Genomic DNA, 22,273 nt, shown 5'->3' on the forward strand with positions numbered 1-22,273 from the left:
TGAACACATAATGCTAAAATATTTGCATTGCCATATCTACACTGTAGATACTTTGGATATGACAATAAAGCCTTCAAATCTTCAAAAATCCTAAAAATATATATACATGTATTTCTTATTTTTGTATCGTGTTAATGTTTGTTTGATATTTTTTATATTTTTTTATTTTATGTTTCACCACATGGGGGCGCTGCGGGCAGACCCGCCCGCATTGGAATCCCGGAAATCATCTTATTTATTTGCCCCCTTCCAACATGGCGGAGGTCAGGCTTCGCTTTAGAAGGGGAGCCTACAACTTTGCACTCAAAACCTATAATCGACAACTCCTTGAAAGTCAGAATAAGCAACGTGAAAGTGCAATAACAGCCCCGTGTGTCTATGCGGGGTTTGGATGTGGTGCGTTTCAAGATGGAGAACTTTATGGAGCTGACAGAGCGACCGCGGGAGTTTCTCAGGACAGTTACACAAGGGTACCACCACTGTTTGGTAATATTGACAATGGGAATGTCGCTCAATATCACTCCAATTTAGAGTATTTACTTTCTAATAAATCTCCAATTCAGAATATAGACCTACATCGAATTTACGCCAAATTACGTTGGACTTCCTGGACGTTTAGACCAGCTGATCTACACCAGAGCCTCGGTTTGTGTGGAGGACATCCTTCACATGTTGTGTTTATCAGAGCTTACAGCGGCAACGGGGCCAGATCCGAGCCTCTTTACAAAACCAAAACAGAATACTATGAAATCATGGAGGTGTCACCCACCGCCAGCCATGCCCAGATAAAAACAGCCTACTACAAGCAGTCCTTCCTGTACCACCCGGACCGAAACGCAGGCAGTGAGCACGCCACCGTCCGCTTCTCGGAGATAAGCGAGGCCTACACGGTGCTGGGAAACAAGGCTCTGAGGAAGAAGTACGACCGGGGTCTGCTGGGTCCGTCAGACCTCTTAACAACCAGACCCTGCGGCAAGGACACCGGGAGCTCCGAGAAACAGCACGCCGGGAGTAGACTGAGGTCTGTGGTGGGCCTGCGAGAAACAGCCGTTGACTTCGACAGGTTTATCAAGAGCCACTACAGAGAGCAGCTCCAGAAAGAGAATAACCGCAAGGTCCGCAGAGAGGAGACACGGAGGAAGCAGGAGGAGACGTTTCGGGAGAAGAAGTTGGACACGGCGAGCGAGGTGGGAATTCTGGTGATGCTGATAACAGGCGTGGGTTTACTGATCAGCGTATACAAGGCGTGATGTTCACCCACATGGAGGATGTTGGACTTCATTCATCACCACTTCTCATACTACAACAAAAAGACTGCTGTTGAAAGCTCTTTGTTTGAACCCTGTTTGACCGCTCTGCTTGAGAAGGAAACTTTTGTGCAACTTTATTTTTAAGTCAATGTGACGCAGTGCAATTATAATAAGATCACACTGACAGCTACAAATACCGCACAGTTCTGTATACTTTCTGTCTGTCTGTGGGAACAGTATTCACAGTTTTATCATTTATCGTTTTATTTGACCTTTGTCAAGACTTGAAGGTTAATCTGTTTTTTAACACCAACGGCCATGTAAATCAAAATAACATTATAAATAGTGCATTAAAATCATTAATATTACAGTAATAAGAATACAAGTTTCACAATACTGATGGAGAAACACTTGATCCAGTACTCAACGATCAGGTATTGAGGTTTTTAGCTCCACCCATGAGTTTTTAATTCCTTACTCTGCCATAAATGGTGTCTTTTAAATATAGTACACAATTCACAGGTTGGTTCAGCACCTGGTAGTGCTACAGTTAATTTGTGGCTTTTATAAAGTCATCTGTCATGCAGATTTATTTATTTTTGATTATGGTTTCAAGTATTGCTATTTAGAAATATTTCAAGCAATGTAAAAAAGTAAGGGATGTGTGAATCAAACCATTTAACAGGGGCATAATAGGAACTGTATGTTTATGCTCAATGAAAAGGTGCCTTGAGATGATATTTATTGTAAAACGTTATATTGTACAGATATTTAACTAATAAATGGTTTATGAGCAGTGCCTGTGTTTATAAACTTTGCCTATAAAACCTCTCAAAGCAGCTGAAAAGTGATGAAAGCAAGCCAATTGCTCAAATATTCAAGACACAAAGCTTTGTTTACGTCTGTTTTAAACATCATGTATTGAACACAAACATTTAGTGCATTTAGAAATTCACAGTTCACATCACAGTTAAAAGTAGACACAATTGTCATATCAGTGCACATTACTAACAAACTGGCCAAACACGACTTGCAGTGCATCTACAAGAATACTGATAACTTATTAAATATAATCAAAAGTGCTTGCATAACAAAATCAACACTAAAATATATGAAAAAACACAGCTTATGCAATTCCCTTTTTTTACATGGTAGCTCAATGGTCAAGAATAAACTTGTGTATAGGCTGATCTAGCCTAAAGTTAAATGATCTGCAATGTGCCGATTAGTTTGGTGAAATGTAATTGGGATTAAAAGAACTAAAACACTACAGGGTAGGGCTATCACTATGATTCTTGGCCTCCAGTGAGACTGTAAGGAATCTTGGTGTTATATTTGATCAGGATTTATCCTTTAACGCCCACATAAAATCAATTTCAAGGACCGCCTACTTCCATCTACGTAACATTGCAAAAATCAGGCATATCTTGCCTCAAAACGATGCAGAGAAAATAGTCCATGCGTTTGTTACTTCAAGGCTGGATTATTGTAACTCCTTATTATCAGGGTGTACCAAGAAGTCAGTCAAGTCGCTTCAGCTGATTCAAAATGCTGCAGTGTACTAACCAGTTAGGAAAAGGGACCACATTACTCCTGTTCTGGCTGCCTTACACTGGCTCCCTATAGAACACAGGATATAATTTAAAATTCTTCTTCTCGCCTACAAAGCCCTTAATGGGCAGGCGCCATCTTACCTTAAAGAACTCATTATCAGTGGCGGCGGGTCATTAGGGGCAGGTGGGGCACAGCCCCACCTAGTGTCAGAAGAAAGTATTACAAATAATGATTACAAAAAAATACTAAAAAATAAATAAAAAAACATATAAAATATATTTTAAGGTCATGTTTAATAATCTGATTCGTCTGTACATTTCTGTTTTAGTCTGTGTTCTTCTAATTAGTGTCTAGAGTGCCGTTTTGAGCTGTTTAGAGCCATGTGGGACAAAACCCGATCCTGCCCTTCCCTCTCACAGTCTAAGTGAACGGTGATTGTAAAAACTACACTGCGCATGCTCAGAGTATTTTTCTATTGAATGTGTGTGGCAAAAAAATAATGACCGTAGGGGCAGAGTGCTCCCATCCCCACCATACGTCATCTCACATAATTCAGAATTGATTGGCTGTAAGTACTCACGTGTGCAGTGCTGCGAAACGTCACGTGTAGTTTAAAGAGGAGACGAGAGAGCAGCATATAGCTAACATCACCAGCGATTAAAAGAAGTAAAAAACTGAAAGAAAATGAATGAAGTTGACCATTTACTGGAGCACACATTTGAGACACTTAGCCCACCATCCACCGGATTTCCAAATGGTCCAGACTGCGGGCAAAGTTAAACGTGGGTTTAACGCTGAGTGGTTTGCTAAAAAGAAATGGCTAACGGCGAGCATCCAGAAGAATTCCCTCTTTTGCTTTCCTTGCCTGCTTTTTGGTGAAGATCAAGGTACTTGGTCGAGGACAGGTTACAAGGACTTAAAGCATCTTTCGGAGAGGACAATGAAGCATGAGAGCAGCAACAGTCATTTGGAAAATGCCGTAAAATTGGGATTACTTGGAAGGGTGAATGTTGCAGCTCAGATTGACAGCGCCTACAGACGTGGCATTGATTCTCATAATAGGAAGGTGGAAGAAAACAGGTACGTGCTTGGTCGGATCATCACCTGTATTAAACTGTGTGGGAAATGTGAGACAGCACTGCGGGGCCACAACGAGTCGGCGGACTCTCTGAATCCAGGGATATTCAGGTCAATTTTCGAGACAATGTGTGAGGGCGATTCCAGGCTTCAACGGCACTACGAAGCTCAGCTTGTTTTCAAAGGGACATCAAGCACCATACAGAATGAACTCTTGGACTGCATGTATGATGTGTACAGGGAGGAAATAGCCAAGCAAGTGGACAACACATCATTTGTTGCCGTTCAGGCCGACGAGACAACCGATGTCTCCTGTAAATTGCAAATGGTGATTGTGCTGCGATACATTATGCCTGACCTCACAGTTACAGAGCGTTTTTTGGAGTTTGTGGAAGTAAAGGACAAAACTGGTGTAGGTCTCTCTAACAGCATCAAGGCTGTTCTGGAACCCCTGAAGCTGAAAGAAAAGCTAATCGCTCAGACCTATGACGGGGCGGCCGTCATGAGCGGTAACGTGCGCGGGGTACAGACGGTGATGAAGGAGACGTACCCAAACGCTCAGTTTGTTCACTGCTACGCCCACCAACTGAACCTGACCCTGCAGCAACTGTGTTCAGCAAGGATGAGCATCCTGAAGGGGTTTTTTTGCAGATCTAACTGCTTTTTCCACTTTTTTCTCCGGTGCTCCAAAACGTGTTGCAGCTCTTGCAGAGGCAACACAGAGACGCATCCCACGGCCACCGGCTGTGAGATGGAACTTTAAAAGCAGAACTGTGAACGCGGTTTGAGAGACCCGAGATGCACTACTTCAGTGTATGAAGCATATACGCGCACAACCAGGATGGGATGCGGTCACCATAAGTGAGGCATACGGCCTGTCAAAGAAACTGCGGGACCGAGCATTTATGCAGCTCCTGGAGTTTTTTTCGTTGCTTATGCCAGAAGTGGATGTTCTATACAACACTCTGCAAAAACGAAGCATCGATGCACCTGGGATCAACAGCGCGCTCTGCCGTTTCAAGGAAAATGTTCAGAAAATGAGGCAGAAAACTGATGCATTGGCCGCCACTGCTCATGATGGAACAGACGAGCCAGGCCGACGAGTCAGCAGCACAGCGCCGGTGATGAAGGAGGCTTGTGACACAGTCATCTCACAGGTGGAACAGAGGTTCTCACAGAGTGACCATTTGATCGCTGCAAAGCTTGTTGACAGCTCATTCTTCCCACAGCATGTCCTGTCATTTCCTACACCTGAGCTTGACTGCGCCGTGAAACTGTGGCCTGCGTTGGGAAACAAGGAGAAGTTGAAGTCTGAGCTGACCGCGCTCTACCGCCACAGTGAGCTTCACACTGGAAACACTGCCCTGTCTCTGTTGAAATCCATTCACGAGAACAACTTGGAGGAAACGTTTGCTGAGACTGTTATTTTGGTCAAAATAATAGTGACAACTCCGATGACGATATCCGAGTCAGAGAGGAACTTTTCCACCCTCAAAAGGATAAAGACTTTCACTCGCAACACCATGGGACAGCCGCGACTTAACGCATTGGCCATGCTTTCAATTGAAAGCCAGTTGATCCAGCAACTACAGGACTTCATCCCCAAAGTGATAGACACATTCTGTCAGAGGAAGGACCGCCGTGCCGCTTTTCTTTTCAAGTGAGCCTTCAGCTTTGGTAAGTTCATTTATGTCATATATTTTGTTGATCTTCTGTGTTTTGCCTCTGCTGGATCGATTGATATTGTGACCTCGATGATGAGTGTCTGTGTTTTCCTTATATTTACAGTCTATGGTGTTTTAATGCTAAAGCATTACGGTTGTTGTTATTGTTAAGAATTACTTTGTGATGGTGACCTTTACTCCATGTATGAAGGTGCATTACTATGACATCCCCACGCTGTGTACGTAAATGTATGCGCTCAGTGTTGCTCCTGTGGTCTTCAGTATGTAATTTGACACTCCCCCTCTCTCTCTCCTCCCCCCCTCTCTCTGTCCCCCCCTCTCTCTCTCTCTCTCTCTCTCTCCCCCGACCTCTTTCTGCCCCCCCAGTTTTGTACACCTAGAAACGCCACTGCTCATTATACCCTACTGTCCTACTAGGGCAGGGGTGGCCAACCCGCGGCTCTCGAGCCGCATGCGGCTCTTTGCCTAGTTTCATGCGGCTCTTCAGTTCATATCGAATTTTATGTGTGAGTTTGGGGGAGAGACACTGACTCCTGACTAGTGTTGCACGGTGTACCGATACTTGAAAGGTACCGCGATACCCTGCCGTTAAAAACGTTACGATTCCTCCGTTTCATTAGTATCGGTACTTTAAGAATAACGGGGAAAAGTACTCCGGTGAGAAAGCGCCGTTTTAATAAGAGCCGTGTGTTCAGCGCTCTGCTTCCACTCCCTGCACTGCAGCCGTGCCTGCAGTCCCGCCCCTCTCAAGCACGCTCTAAGTCCCTCCCCTCTCAAGCACGCTCAAGTGCCTCCCCTCTCTCGTGCACGCGCTAGCTGCCAGAGCATGTGAGAAAGCGAGAAGCATGGCTGCAAGTGGGAGTGCAACTGCCGCTGCGCCTCGGCTTGTTGACAAGAAAGACGCCAGAAGCGAAATTTGGAAGTATTTGAGCTATATCTCTGACAGTGAGGGCAAGCCTACGGACACCACGAGGCCTGTCTGTCAGACATTTATTAATTTGATTTAATACGAATTCTTGTCATTTATTGTATTTATTGTTCTCATTGTTTAAAAGTTTGTGTTATGGTTCTGGTGTGAAATAAAGCACAATAATTACATTTAAGACCGTTTCCCTTTTTTAAAGAAAATATCGAAAAAGAATCGGAATCGCAATTCTTGACTTGGTATCAAAACCAAAATGTTGGTATCGTGACAACACTAGCTACTCCTGACAGTTAAACCTGATATTTAGTAGGTCTGTTAAGTATTGAATGCTGATAATTCTGACGTAATTTGGCCGGTCAAAGTTGTTTGGCCTCGGATAAAATCGCTCCGTTACTTTCGTCCCGTGTTATGTATGTGGTGTATGTGTGGTGTCAGTATGAGAGGATGACAGCGCGTATAATTTGTATGTGGCCCAAGAGCCAATCACAATAATACCTGCGATGCAGTGAAACAATCACCTTTGAAGGGGGGAAAACCTATCGTTGATTAAACATTATCCAGTGTTTCCCCTACCATTGTCTTGGAGGGGCGCTGCGCCCCGCCAACAGAGCCCCGCGCCCCCCTGAAATTCAAGGTGTTTAAAAAAATATATATATAATTTTTTTTTTAAATATATATATAGCACCAAATTGCAAATAATCTATAACTACTGTCACTTTTCACATTGAACATGTGCTCTTTTATTAAATAAACTAAACACTTTCATTTTAAGTTGTGAGTTTAGTGTTTTTGACCCTAAGAAACACTGATGCATTATTCAATAACAATAATCCACAGCTCCTCTCTCTGCTCCAGAGGATTTAAAAAATATATATCCCAATGCCACAAAAATGCATCAGTGACGTGGTTGAAATCTTGTCTCCAGAAAACAAAAAACTGAAACAAGCGGTATCAGTGACTGTGTGTTTGATGTGGCTCTTTGAAGTAACATAGAAAAAATGTGGCTCTTAACCTCTGACTGGTTGGCCACCCCTGTACTAGGGCATTGCGCTCCAAGAATGCAGGGTTGTTGGTTGTTCCTAGAGTCTCTAAAAGTACAATGGGAGCCAGAGCCTTTTCTTATCAAGCTCCACATTTGTGGAATCAGCTTCCAGTTTCGGGTTTGTTCGGGCGGCAGACACCCTATCCGTTTTTAAGAGTGCGCTTAAGACCTTCCTTTTTGATAAAGCTTATAGTTAGGGCTGATTATATTCAGCCCCTAGTTTTGCTGATATAGGCTTAGTTTGTCGGGGGACATCTTACTTCTTCCTTCGCTCTGTCTATACCTGTGTACTCTCATGTTCCGATTAACCCAGCTTCCCCAAATGTCTTTCTTTTTGGTGTCTATATACGCTGGGATCCGGAGACATGGATGATCCTGCGGTCCTGTGTCCTGGATCGCGAGCCCTGGATCGCGAGTCGTGGCTGTGGTCCTGGATCATAGGTCCTGGATGGATATCCTCGTGGATTCATCTTCCTATTATACACACATGCATTTCCAAACATTTGGTCTACCTATGTTGCAAATGTATTATCTTTTCAATTTACACACGGCATCTATTGCACGTCTGTCCGTCCTGGGAGAGGGATCCCTCCTCTGTTGCTCTCCCTGAGGTTTCTCCCATTTTTCCCTTTAAACTGTGGTTTTCTTCGGAAGTTTTTCCTTGTACGATGTGAGGGTCTAAGGACAGAGGGTGTCGTATTGTCATACTGATATTCTGTACAAACTGTGAAGACCACTGAGACAAATGTAACATTTGTGATATTGGGCTATATAAATAAACATTGATTGATTGATTGATTCTTCTGAACACATCCGGTTTTTAGCAAACAAATACAAGCTTCTAATCGGCTTTCAATGCTGAACTTGTGGAAGTATCTTGATGTTTACATCCGTGATGACTTAGCTTCAGAAACTCTGTGCCTCAGTAGTTTAAAGGTGACTGGATTTGAACACGCCTGCAGTCCGTCTCTCCTCAGATGACTGGGTTCAGGGCGTCATAGAGCCGCTGCACTGACAGCTCCACCATCTCTCTCAGGGAGTCGTCCTCGGTGCTTTCATCCTTGTAGCACACCGACTGATTAGGGGAGAAGAAGTCAGTGAGAGAGATAAAAACGATTGTACAGCACAGACATTGTTTTGGTGCGTCATTCTTAAAGCTTCTCACCCTCGTTTCCAAGCAGATGTGAACAGTCTTCCCATCTACCGTCAACGAGACGTTTTTACCATCACCGAAATCCACACAATCTAATCCAAACATGTCCCTACGGAGAGAAGCAATATGTTGTATTTATACTAAGTTAGCGTATCCAACATGGGTATTCAATGTAACAATGTCATAAACAAAGTTAGTATGAATTGAGCGGCACTCACTGCAACATGACTCCTAGTCTGTTCTGGAAGACCTCCATGTCCAATATGGCACTCTGGGTCTCCATCGCTGTTGATCATGAATCATATTAAATAATAATTCATACAAAATAAAAAAATACATCGCAATAACAAGACACAATGCAATAAATGTAAAGTTAGGATTGTGTACAGTGGGATTGTATGAGGTATTTATCCATGGTAGGTATTTTAGCCTAAAAATTGCCAGTATTGTAAATTACGCAATGTTTACAATATTTTGATCACAATAAAGGGATACAAATATTCAAGACAAAGCATTTTTAGTTGGCTAAAACACCATTAGCTGCTGCCTCTGTCCACAGCAACACATTGCTTGCTCTCACGTGGTTGATTGATTGATTGATTGATTGAAAAGTTTATTAACAGCTTGTATATTGGGTACAGTACAGTACAGCTCAAAACATACAATTGTTAAGGGGATGCAGACCAGAGAAAGACTATCGTCTTGTTTACATCAGGGTCCCCCATTTCCAATTCATCATATCATTTAAGACATATAAGACATATTTGACATACAGATGGCTTATTTACAATTTACATACAGGTGGTTTTTTACATACAGATTGCTTGTTTACAATTTTCATTTTAGATTTCGTTCTAATGCATCCTAACCGGACATTTAAGACATACCAAGTCTATAGATATACAATTAGTAACAGAGTCTAAAATGCGAGTATATACATAGATGGGGGGGGGGGGAAGCTGTCCATTGAACGACAGGTTGAGATTTGTACCATTACCGGGGCCAGTTTTGCAATGCTCTCCCCCGAAGGTGCTCTTTAAGAGAGGTTTTGAAGGTAAGTATAGTTTTACTTTCCTTTACAGTTGTGGTAACACCTGACTGTCGCTCGGAAGAGGGGGCATGCAAACCACGTCACTATATACCTAATACAACCCCACTTCAAGCAATCTGAACTGTCCCTTGTGGGGGAAACTTCTGAAGCAATTGGAGTCAGGACTCAGAGAGACACGAGGAGAACTGGAGCTTTGATGGCAAACACTGACGGTTTATTTGGAGCTTCGGCCAGAGAATTCACAAGACATGTCACGGGCCACGGGTTGACCACACGGTTGAGATGCCACCATCAATTCTCAAGAACCCTCTTGTCGCTCGAGGTTTTAACTAGTTCAGAGTGTAATAATCAACATTCTTCAATAGATAGACTAAACAGCTGAGGACACTGAATCACATTTGTTGTCGCTTATGGCTCGGGGTCATCTACACCCCGAAAAGGATGTGTTCCAGGTGTCCCACAACAATAACTATCTCTGACCGACAGTTGCCCGGTCACAAACTGGTAACATCAACAATATGCTAGGGCAGCCCCTCCTTATGGGAGATAACGGCTGCTCAAGGTCGGTCAGCTGCGTCAGAGGGCGAAGGAGGACATGCAGGGTAAATTATTGCATAACAAAATCAACACTAAACATCCCTTACTTTATTTTTTCTTGATTATTGGGCAAATGGGTTGGAGTAAAAGTAAAGTAATTTATTCTATGCTTCCCACAGTCCATACATTATTAAAACTAAAGATCCAGATGAGCAACATAAACAGATGGTTGTCAGACTAACCTTTCTGAGCCTTGGGGTTGGACTGGACTTCCAGCACTACAGTGGTGACGGCGTCAGCATACATGTCGTTGATAGGGTTTCCTAGCCTCTGAAATAGGAGATAGAGAGAAAGGGTTGTTGGGTAAATTAGACTGGAGAGGGTAAAGTCTTGCTCTTCTGCGTAGGACTCAGCAGGACCACAGCTAAGGGCCTGACCGCTCACCTCCAGCAGCACCATGCCGGCCTCGTGGATCAGAGTGATATTTTAAAAAATCTTCAGAGTGTGCTTCTCCATTCCATCAAGCTCTTCCACTTCACCTGAGACAAGAGGAAAACAAATTGCTAGTCATTATGGTGTAAACTCAGAAAACTGTGAAGCACTGCATGAATGGATCAGAAACAAGAATTATTTGGGAGAAAGTTTGCACACAAGCAAATATGGCAGACTTACCAGTGAGGCTCCTCAGGTGGCAGACGAGCAGTGAGTAGGGCCCAGTGAAGGGGATGGCCTATGGGGGTTATTCCCTATCTTTATTCAAGAGCGTGGTATTTCAATTTGAGAGCATACTTTTGTATTTATTTCCCTCAAACCCTGTCCTCGCACTCAAATAGTGCCTGCTTGCACTTAGATGTGCTCTGCTTGTGCTCAAACTGTACGCTTGCACTCAGATATATTGCTGCTTACATATTTTTTCTGCTCTCAGATTTATTCTGTGCGCGCTCGAAACTTTTGTGCAACAATCCTGTCAAAATCCCTCAACCAATAGGAGGCCAGGTGTCCTTGCGGGTGCGTTCGCTTTACTTATTACAGCGTCCCGTAAGGGCGGTTACTCTTTGGTTTATAAACTCCCGCCCTCCACGGCTTTATAACATAGCATTATGTACTTCACTTGTTTGATTTACAACTTTTTTTTGGGGGGGGGGAAGCACAGTTAGTATATATATACCAGCACCTTACATAATAGCTACGTTCAGTGGCGGACTGGGACTAAAAATCAGCCCGGGAATCTCGACCGGCCCTCGTTATTTCTAGTAAATTGTCAACGGGGGAAGGGGGGATTGCTAGTGAATTTTCCGACCGGCCCACTTCTTCCTCCAGACTGTTGTTCTGCTCCAGCACTGTTGTGCTACGGCTTGATTCGGCCCGACGCGAAGCGGAGTGTCGACAACCCCATATTGTATAGATATTCGTATATCACGGCCTGAAGTGAGCTATTGCATTTATAAAACGGTTACCACGTTTGGCTGACAATGTGAAAGAAAAATACACACTCCAATTTAAATAGTTTTTATTATTAAATAATGATGTTCAAAATAAAATAGTCCCTCCGTTGCCTTCTGCACAGAACATAGTGCGAGGTGGTTGCTATGCAACAACAATAACAGCTAGAGAACATATTAGACGTCGTTTAGGTGCTTTTTTTTCTGGAGATAGGCACTTCTCAATCCACTCCTCCATAGTAAGGCCACCCGGAGGTCGAAGTTAACCTTAAATGTTTCCATCTTAAGCTTTGTTAGTTAGCCTAGTTAGTTAGTTTCATAACGGACGTAATGTAACAGTTGTAACGGTTCTCAGACGCGGAGGGATACTGATTTGTGAAAAGTAACTACAATTATACTCGGGATATACGCTCATTATATCACGGCTAAGAAACATCAGATTGCTTGATTTGACTTGTCCGTTTTATAAACATATACTAAGTGTGTTTACCCCCCCCCCACAAAAAAAAGTTGTACAGCGAAGTGAAGTACATGTTATGTTATAAAGCCCTGGAGGGCGGGAGTTTATAAACCAAAGAGTAACCGCCCTTACGGGACGCTGTAATAAGTAAAGCGAACGCACTCGCAAGGACACCTGGCCTCCTATTGGTTGAGGGATTTTGACAGGATTGTTGCACAAAAGTTTCGAGCTCGCACAGAATAAATCTGAGAGCAGAAAAAATATGTAAGCAGCAATATATCTGAGTGCAAGCGTACAGTTTGAGCACAAGCAGAGCACATCTAAGTGCAAGCAGGCACTATTTGAGTGTGAGGACAGGGTTTGATGGAAATAAATACAAAAGTATGCTCTCAAATTTAAATACCACGCTCTTGAATAAAGATAGGGAATAACCTCCATAATGGCCTGGGTCTGTTTCAGTGTGCTCATGGCCAGCTCTGTGTATGTTGCAAAACAAACACGTCGGATCACTACATGATGCCTTGCTTCTTCGTCCAGTATTGTTTACAGTCTTGTTTCAACAGTTACTTTATCACTTTATTTTTGTATTGTTATCAACATTTATATTCTATTTTATCTTTATTTTTTACCTTGTGTGAATCCTGTTTTTTACTCTGAGCCCCGTTTTTAGAGATTTGGGTGTGGAGGAAAAGAGAGATGGTTGTGCTTTCTGACACTTGGTGAGTTCCCTGACACACCGGGGACACATATTCATGTATAAAAGATGTACAAAGGTGCATTTTGCATTATAGGTCCCCTTTAACAAAAAGGGCAGCAGTTTGCACAACTGAGTAGAGAGAGATGGCAGAAACACAAAAAGCCTTAGGGGCCAAAAGAAAATGATCAATAGTACTTAGATTAAATGTCTCAAGTGTTCTTCTTGGTTATTATGAGTTGCAAATATAAAAAATAAATATCACACATGCATTTTAAAAAGGCTCATTATAGCACAAAGTACCTATTTTTTTTATTTTTGTTGTCCCATAAGTCAACACGTTTTTTTTTACCCTCTCTGACTGAGATTCTCAAATGTATCGTAGCCAATGAAGTGATTCTCCTGGGGCTGACTACCAACGCACAGACGCTGCATCCTACATGGGGGACAGTTTGTACTAAAATACTTACTGGAGAGGTCTGAGGGATTGAGGATGTGGTAGTTGAAGTTCTTTTTCACCAGTATGCCCGACACTCTCTGGCCTTGAACACACTTTTCATCAGCCAGGGAGCCCATCACCTGAAGGACAAGCAATGTAACACAGGTATTAAACATGTCTAAGCCAAAAGAAGCCCAGAGTGACTTGAGAAAAGGAAATCTCCAATTAAACAGTCTCAGGGATAGAGAAAAAGGTGAAAGGTGTATTGACCTTGGCCAGCTTCTCTCCTCTGAAGTTGAGGGTGACAGCTTCTGTGTTTCGAGGGTTGTGGACTTCGATGTGAACCTGGTCATTGTCCTCGTACTCCCTGATCAGGGCAGCCTTCAGACGGGCCATCTCATTCTGCTCCCCGTGGACCAGGATCTGTCGATAAGATGTAGACAGAGAGTAAGGATTTTCATTACAACTGATACAACTCAAGGGTACAGACAAAAGAGAGAATTGGAACACAAATCAATGCGCCTCATTCAGCACTCACCATTCCTAAGAAGAAAAGTATTTCTGAAACCCACTTAGGAGTTTTCACAAACATCCTGGCTTTGACCACTGTTTCTTATTTCTAATCTACATACACTCAAAGCACACTTTTGCAACTGTCTGCAATTTAAGAACACATCCCGAATCTGACATTGACTTATCTTAGGTCCTTTCTTTATAACACATTTAAAAACCGACTCAGGAAGATATTGGTACATTAGCTAGTTTATTTGAGCTCCTCCTACCACATGTGGTGGTTTGAGGGCCCTGATGAACTCGCTGGTCTGCTGGTAGTCAGTGTGGGCGGAGAAAGAGACATCTTCAGCTGCAGCTTCTGCCCCGACATGGTGGTGATCTCCTCGGGCTCAGACATGATGTGCTGCAGAGAGCACAAAACACACCAGTTAGCAGCTGTAATTATACAATCATTGTTTCAACAAGCACATCTGATTTGAGTTCATTTGGATACACATGTATATAAATGATGTCGCTTTCACCCAATAAACTAGTTACACCTGTCTATAATGCATGCAGCCACTATGGTTTCTTAATTTTAAAGAATTTTCCCTTTTTCTTAAATTATGATTACTATTAATTCATGTTTTTATGTTAATTCCAAGTCTACAACCCTTATTTTAAATCACTTCGTGCTGCATTTCTTGTATGAAAGGGGCTCTAAAAATAAGGTTTGTTAATATTATTATGACAGATCTGCCTGACCTTGGCCAGTGTGCCCTCTACACAGTATCCAGCGATGATGACTCCGTTCCTCTTGTCAGTGCACCAGCTCTCAAACAGCTCTCTGGAGAGCCCGCTCTGCATCATACCCGGAGACGCCATCACCACGCTGGGGCCGATGTCATTGAAGTGATCCATGCTCTGGAAAAACACAGACACCACGTTTACAGATATTCAGCAGCAGCCCAAAGATAAAACAGCCTGTATCTGTTTGGCTCTCTACCTTGAGGTTGCTGATGTGCTTGAAGACAAAAGGGTTGTTGATGTTGATATTGATGGCCTTGCGGATCTTGTCGTTCATTGCGTTGACGTACGTCTGGTACACGGCCATGCACTTCTTGGCCAGGGATGAAGCGTAGTAGATGGGGATGTCATGGAGCTCAGGGTGGTTCTGCCAGTACTCATTACAGGAGAACATGAAACACAATCTTACAAATTGAGATGCAACAGAAGAAAATAAATTGTAAAACAATGGAAATATTAAGCAAATCAGGATAAAGGGTCTTTCATGACAGTTTAGAGTACGGCATGTCAACTTCTGCAATAAACACATCACGAAAAACTGTAGATACAGTATATCAAAAATATGTTCTATGAGACATTAAAAATAATCTTTTTTTTGTATTAGTTTATTTTTATGTCCATAAAAGAATGTTGGAAATAATTTCCTTAAATTATTTTGAAAATTCAACAAGCACGTTTATTTTATTACAGAAATAATAGGAAATCTTATCTGTTTATTTATCCCAAGTATTATCAATCCACCCTAGCAGAAAGGTTAACTATGTTGTTCGAATTTGGAGGCACAATTTCGATCAGGGAGTCCCTCTTGACTTCTCACCCAGGATGAGCAGCAGCTCTTGGGCCCGGCCCAAAGCGAACACAGGGAGTAAACAATGACCTTCTCTGTTGACAATGTCATGGACTGTGTTACAGAACCGAGCCTCCCGCTCCTCCCTCTTCTCATGGATGTGCGTGCCATAGGTTGACTCCTGCAGAAAGAACACATGTATGCACTTTCCTAGATTTGATCAGCTAAACATCCATTAAAATTGTGTTCAATGTGAATTATTACACTGCATACTATGATTAGGATGTCCGGTTTGACACTGGGGATCTCCGATGCCATCAGATGCCTGTCTTCCTGTCGGGAGAAGTCTCCTGTGTACAGCAGCTTTTGTAGGAAAAAACACACAAATAATCGATTTGTGAAGTGAACCTATTTTGTATAAATGAACAGAACTCTGTTAAAAGCAAAACAGAAGTAGTTACCTTGACTCCAGCTATTTCGATCATGAACATGGCGGCTCCCAGCACATGGCCAGCGTGGTAGCACCAGAACTTTATTCCAGCCACCTCCTTCACCTCGTGGAAGTTGATGGTCTCAATCTTATCCATGCTCTCCTCCAGGTCAGTCTCAGTGTACAGCATGTCATCTGCAGAAATGTTGCTGCAAAGAGAACAAATAACTTAATGGTTATACATATAAATCATTTGTAAATATGTTCCATATCGACAATTGCTGTTGCTTCTACCAGACTTTGACGTAGTCCGACAGTAGCCAGCGGTAGATGGCCTTAGTGGCGTGGGTCATGAAGGTCCTGCCTTTAAAGCTGGTCTTCTGGAGGAACCAGGGCAGAGCTCCACAGTGATCCAAGTGGAAACTGGTGGGAGGATACATACATCAAAATGAAATATTGTTTTAGAATAAAATCAAAATGACATACAAGCAGGAGATGCCATAGTAAGGAAATAAGCATTTCAGTTTGAAAATATATATTTAACACACAAAAGAGAGAAGGGAAGACTCACTGGCTGATGAGCAGCAGGGCTATCTCAGCCGGGTCGATCAAGTCTATGTACGGGAGAGCATCCATTCCCTCCAAGCCAGGGTGGATACCACAGTCCAGCTGCAAAACACAAGTATTAGTGTCTACAGAGAGAACATTTCTTTAGATCCTAGGACATATCAAGAGATTAAAAAAAAGACAGGTTAGAATTGTACTTCTCTAGTCTATAAGCTATAATAACCACAAAGGTACTTGTGTCACGCAATCGTTTACTAACATTACAAATCATTTGGTATTGAAGATCTCATAATTTGTTATAAATCAGTGTGCCTTAGTATGTTTTGGTCACTATGACTTGGTTACAAAGCTAAGTACAAGTCTAACTTCTCTCTGGTTGCCCTCACAAATATTACTGTATTTATTTCACCAAGGACAATGCACTCAGTGTCAACACTGCTTTCCATGAATCATCGGCACACAACTAACACAGGACTCAATAAAGCAACAATACAATCATTAAAACATATACAATAATAACAACAGTGAGCCTGCACAAAGTAAGAACATATAATTGCACGACCTATATTCCAGCTCCATAATAAAGATGTGTCTCTAACCTATTCATTCACAACATAATATTTACCATAATTTTCCTTCCTTTGAACTCCAGAATGATGCATGATCTCCCAACCTCCTGACCAGCACCCCTGTAGTTACATACAATAAAATAGAGGTTAAACTAACATAACATTTATTTCATGTCATACTGGTTAAATAAAGAGGCAGGCGTACAACACCTTTATTGATTTAAAAAAAAGAACCTAAATGAACTCACAGTGGACGAATTAGGAGCTGGTCGCTCTCCTCTGCGGGAACAATCACCTCTACTTTGCGTTTTGTTGCCATGCAAAATGTTGCAGGACAGTTTAAAATATAGAAGTGATAAATGCGTTCATACTGTGCTGCACTGTTTATAAATGAGGGGAGGTGACGTCACAGTTCCGGTGGGGTGTCAAAATATAGCCGACAAGAATTCAGAAGCGGCAGAAGTTCCGGGACAGCCGTTAGCCGGTTTTTGCCGTAACGAATATAAATTAACAAAATTATTAAATGTTACAAACAGTTACGTTCATCATAAATATAACACTTTCTAGAAACTCACAAAATGTGTTATACACATGGCTTTCGGATACATTTTCTGTCTTAGAAACTTCGTCGCGTCCCCTTTAAGTGGTGTTGGGTGTAGGCTGTGAAACTCAAAGGGAAGCTAAAGAGTCAAACTGAAGGTAAACAGAAAGCTACTTTGAAGAAATTAAAACTGAGAAGTTACGATATAAACAGGTATTCATTGTGTAGCGAGCTCTATTTAAGATGTTACGTGTGTCATTGCCAACCACCTGTGAATCCTTTTCAACTTCAGTGTGAAAATGACTGCGGTGGGGGACATTTAAGGTGGAGTAGGATGAGTTTCATGCATGTATAATATACAGCATCATTAACGAGCAATGTATTATTCGGAGCATGCAAGTAAGGTTGCTAGATAAATGATGCGTTCAAGTCAAACGTAACCTGTTGATTGTATTGTCTGGTGTGACATTAGTCGTGGGGGGCTCTCTGTTGTAAATAGTTTATGCCCCCCAAGCCCAACCTCTCCCCCCGGTGTGACTCCATCAATAGGACCTGCAATAGTATTTCACTCTGACATGACATGATAGAGAATGGGGAGAAGTCTTTTTTACAGTAGCAGGTGTAAATGGTTTCCAATTTAACTGGTGCCACTTTTCACAACACCTCTAAAGCAGTATTACTAGTTTCAATACATTTCAGCCTCAAAGTTAGATAAATAATAGTATTTGAATAAACATATTCACTCAGTATTACAAGCACAACAAAAATACTATGTATTACACTATTATTCCCATATTAATGTTTACATCTACAGAACATTCAACTGTACAATAGATAGAGATCAGAGATGGTCATCCCTATATATTAATAATTATTGAAACAGTCACCATTTAAAAATGAGTGTATGGCACAATAGAAAGGTGAAGCGTCAACCTGAATTTCTGGTTTTTGAAGTCAATTTAGACGCAATGTTAACAAAATATATATATTTTGAGGACAATGCTGTTTTTTAAATTGATTGATATCGAACGTTAGCAGGAGATCCTTAAAAGCTATTGGATGCACATTTGTATTTATCAATTCCTTGCAAACCAATCTGTAATGAATGCATTGTGTTGATCTCAGGTTTGTCCTTTAAAAGAGATCTTGAGACGTCCTAAATAAATACATCTTTAGTAACTAACACTCCTATAATGTGAACACATTTGCAGCTGTTACAGTAACTATTAAACCATGCAAAGGATAGCTGAAGGATCATTATGTAGCTGAAGGTCCACCATCAATTATTCAGAACTTAGACCTCATTCAATTATTCATCATGTCTATTGAGACGTGAGAAGGCAGTCCTGTGTTTAACGCAGCCGTCTGTGATGACTCAGGTTTTGGAGAGGCTGGAGGGCTGGATGCTGTCGTCATGGTGAAGGATGTTCCGGAAAGTCAAAAAGCGGCACAGTAGCAGCAGCTCGCAAAGCAGTGAGATCAGCACCAAAAGCAAAGTAAGCAAATGTACACACACACACACATACATACACACACATACATGTTACAGGAGAGCCACTTTCCTCTTGTTGAGCAACCACCCCCCCTCTTGTTTCCAATTCATGTAGTCTGTGGACTCCAGTTTGGGGGGGCTCTCCAGATCCAGCACCGCCGCCAGCCTCGACACCGACTCCACCAAGAGCTCAGGTCAGCTTTCTACGCTTTTTTTTTCTGAATGAGTTTTTTTATGTATGTAGCAGAGCATACAGAGACCATATATTTTACTATATATTTTTTAATGTTATTATAGTTTTCTTAAAATAGTTTTATTTTGATGTATGCACCACAACACCAAGTCAAATTCCTCGTATGTGTTAACCTACCTGGTAATAAACCTGTTTATGATTCTGATTCTATAAATGTTGTATTAATTAACACTTAAGTTGTTTGATTTCAATTTGCTTTATGTTTCATTTAGTCCAGCCAACTGCTTTTATTTGGGAGCAATTTGTTTGATTATAACCCAAACTGATCAATAACTGTTTATGAATTATGTGTATTATTGCCAATAACAGAATCAATGACATTTTCAATCAGTTTTTCTACCCGAATTATCCAAAGATGCAGCTTATGGTATGACTGCACAATATGAGGAAAATGTGTTTTATAAAAATCAAGTTCAATGAAAACCTATATTAAGAGGTAACACTTAAACACTAAAGGTTTACATGTAGTCCTAGTCAAGTGTTTAGTCTTAAAGGAAATGTTATTTACTCTCCAAAGGTAACAGCACGTCTGAAACATGCGCTGAGTTCAGGGTGAAGTATCTCGGAGCCATTGAGAGGTTACAGTTTGACATGAGCAAGTCCCTGCAGGAGCCTCTGGACCTCATCAACTATATCGATGCTGCTCAGGTAAAAAGCTGAAGGCCACACACTTTGAGAAGACGTACAGCAGTCGATATCACATCTTTCAGTTATGAAGACGCCATAAATACTCTGCTCCTTTCACAGCAAGATGGAAAGCTGCCCTTTGTGCCCGGAGACGAAGAGATGATACTGGGAGTGTCGAGGTACGGAGTGAAGGTGGCCTCGCTGGACCAGTGTGTGAGTAGAAACAAACTTTGAAAACTTAACTTTAATTAAATGATCATTGACTCTGCAATATTTCCGCTTCATTGATACACCCAAACAGCATGTGTTTATAATGAAGCATCAATTTATATTATGGAGATGATACTGCAAAGCTGCTGACTCAAATATGTCAGCAGTTCCCTGGATCTTTGGAGTCTGCCATATTGCTACATTACTTATTTGACACTAATGTTTAGAAAATACTAAAAACATATTAAAAACATTGCTCTCATATAATTTCATGATACAAACTGTTAATTAAAAGAAAATAGACTAAGTCAAATAAAACCGAACAATTGAGAAAGGTTAAGGATATGTTTGTAACAGACTGGTCTATTAAAAATGGTCAACTCACGGAAATCATCACATTCATTAATTTCCTTTACAATACTGACAATGGTAGAGAAATTATTTAGTTTTATATTAAAAAGCTACTATAAATCTGCTATGAATAGCAGGTAATACGGTATTTTATCCTGTTAGCCTAATTACTGAATTCTGCTTGCAGTCTAACCTACTGTAGATAACCTTAACCACAAAATAATAAAAAACACATGCTTATTCCTTACAAAGATGACATGTTTAACAGAGATTTAGTTAGCTTTCTTAACCACATTACAAATAAAGAAATGTTTGCTTGCATGAGTGGGTAATAATACACTTGGTTCCTCGGGTCCAGGACGTGCTGCACCGCCACCCTCTGTTCCTGATCATGCGCATGCTGTGTTACGATGACGGCCTCGGAGCGGGGAAGAACCTCCTGGCTCTGAAAACCACGGACTCAGAGCAGGAGCAGTGCAGCATCTGGGTGTACCAGTGCAGCAGCTCGGTGAGTGTGACGCAGAATAAAATGAAACCGTTTTCTGGACTTTTTGTATTTCCCCGCCTGTTACCGATCATCTGTCTGAACAGGAGCAGGCGCAGTCCGTCTGCAAGGTGCTGTCGGCCTCCTTCGACTGCGCGCTGACCTCTGACAAGTCCTGAGAGAAGAGGGAAGACACATCTGCAAAACACGAGTTAATCACAAGACTGCCAACATATATGCAACCGTTTCCCTTTTCTTCCCTACGTTGCTTTGTTTGCTTTTAAAGAGATTATCTGGAGCACAAATCTGGTGTGTTTGAGTTGATTCAAGCCTTTTTGATGATGGAACGTTTGTGATCCTTTTCAATGATGGAGAAATCACTTCGCTTAGTTTGCTATACACACCTTCATGATATCACAATTTGTTTGTGATACCTTGCGTTTTTTATTTTTAAACCTTTCCGGAAGTCAAGAACAAAAATGGAAACTTTAGGAATAAAAGGAAATGGTTGCATTTTTTTAAAATAATTTGAATGCAGTGAACAATGTGAATTAATATCATTTGATGTAAATCATGATAGAGTGGTACATCTATGCGGTAAACAATCATTTGACAACGTGCACAATTTGTTTAAGTTTGAATTCATTCGGAACTCTTTCAGTTTCGATCTGCTTTTGTGTGTTTTGTCGTGTTTTTTAACAGTATTGGTACAGTAGGCAGTAGCGGTCACTTCTTGACTCACAGGTACAAAGTGAGTGTGTGAGAGTGTGTGAGAGGAGTCTTACCTCTTTTATTTGTGGGATTTGCTCATTTTTAATGATTGTTCTTATTGTATCTTACCAAAGCTTGATTTTATTTGGATTTGTTAACTGCTTGTTGTAATGTAGTGAATACAAATGCGTACATTTCTTTGGACTTGCTGGCACCAGATAAATCCTAAAAGGCTGTTAGAAGCTCATAAAAGATTTTGGAAGAAAACATGTTTACAGTTGTGGTACTTACTTGACTTCACCTTGTACATAATAATAGCCAATCCCCCCATTACCCTTTGGTTTGGTACAATAAAGGAGTGGATAGCTTTTATTTTGACTGAATAAAGTGTTATTTCTCCTTATTCCTTCAGTGTCATCTTTTCTTATGAGTGTGTGTAATGTTTCATCTTTGTTTTAATTATAAATAACTGCAGTGTTTTCCTGGGGGCCCATAAATATCACAATGTATGTTTTTACACTGCAGTGTTTTCTGAACCCTGCATAGACATGCTAAAATAATGGCCATCAGAGGGAGCTCTTGGTACATCTGACTTTTAGTTGACACAACTCAAATGGTGTTCAACTTCTAAAATGTAGGTCGT

The 22,273-nt window shown here is 41.4% G+C and overlaps 3 protein-coding genes across 7 annotated transcripts; 2 read left to right on the top strand and 1 right to left on the bottom strand.

The window, feature by feature from the left end:
- Positions 1 to 225: 225 nt before the first annotated feature.
- Positions 226 to 2,049, top strand: LOC117549911 (dnaJ homolog subfamily C member 30, mitochondrial). The gene has a single exon (XM_034222051.1). It carries the CDS (start codon positions 255 to 257, stop codon positions 1,248 to 1,250), a length of 996 nt encoding a protein of 331 aa, XP_034077942.1. The 5' UTR covers positions 226 to 254; the 3' UTR covers positions 1,251 to 2,049.
- Positions 2,050 to 8,108: 6,059 nt separating this feature from the next.
- On the bottom strand, positions 8,109 to 20,796 carry cpsf3 (cleavage and polyadenylation specific factor 3). The gene is given in 20 exon segments (XM_034222347.1): positions 8,109 to 8,608; positions 8,699 to 8,795; positions 8,905 to 8,971; positions 10,517 to 10,604; positions 10,719 to 10,813; positions 10,947 to 11,004; positions 12,621 to 12,652; positions 13,341 to 13,449; positions 13,580 to 13,732; positions 14,092 to 14,162; positions 14,165 to 14,225; positions 14,567 to 14,725; positions 14,808 to 14,989; positions 15,426 to 15,576; positions 15,669 to 15,758; positions 15,857 to 16,034; positions 16,120 to 16,248; positions 16,397 to 16,494; positions 17,018 to 17,081; positions 17,210 to 20,796. Coding segments are annotated over 20 exon segments (2,055 nt in total). The 5' UTR covers positions 17,281 to 20,796; the 3' UTR covers positions 8,109 to 8,506.
- On the top strand, positions 17,405 to 22,033 carry itgb1bp1 (integrin beta 1 binding protein 1). Of its 5 annotated transcripts, none has more exons than XM_034222349.1 (7): positions 17,405 to 17,660; positions 18,882 to 18,998; positions 19,110 to 19,188; positions 19,765 to 19,895; positions 19,995 to 20,087; positions 20,794 to 20,943; positions 21,027 to 22,033. In XM_034222349.1, the coding sequence occupies exons 2-7, from the start codon at positions 18,927 to 18,929 to the stop codon at positions 21,096 to 21,098; spliced, it is 597 nt and encodes a 198-aa protein (XP_034078240.1). In that variant the 5' UTR covers positions 17,405 to 17,660; positions 18,882 to 18,926; the 3' UTR covers positions 21,099 to 22,033. The 5 variants fall into 5 exon arrangements, with proteins under 5 accessions (XP_034078240.1, XP_034078243.1, XP_034078244.1 ...); XM_034222352.1 differs by having other exon boundaries at positions 21,030 to 22,033; XM_034222353.1 differs by having other exon boundaries at positions 21,033 to 22,033.
- The last annotated feature ends 240 nt before the right edge of the window (positions 22,034 to 22,273 follow it).

The sequence above is a fragment of the Gymnodraco acuticeps genome, unplaced genomic scaffold, assembly GCF_902827175.1.
Source record: "Gymnodraco acuticeps unplaced genomic scaffold, fGymAcu1.1, whole genome shotgun sequence".
Taxonomy (NCBI): domain Eukaryota; kingdom Metazoa; phylum Chordata; class Actinopteri; order Perciformes; family Bathydraconidae; genus Gymnodraco; species Gymnodraco acuticeps.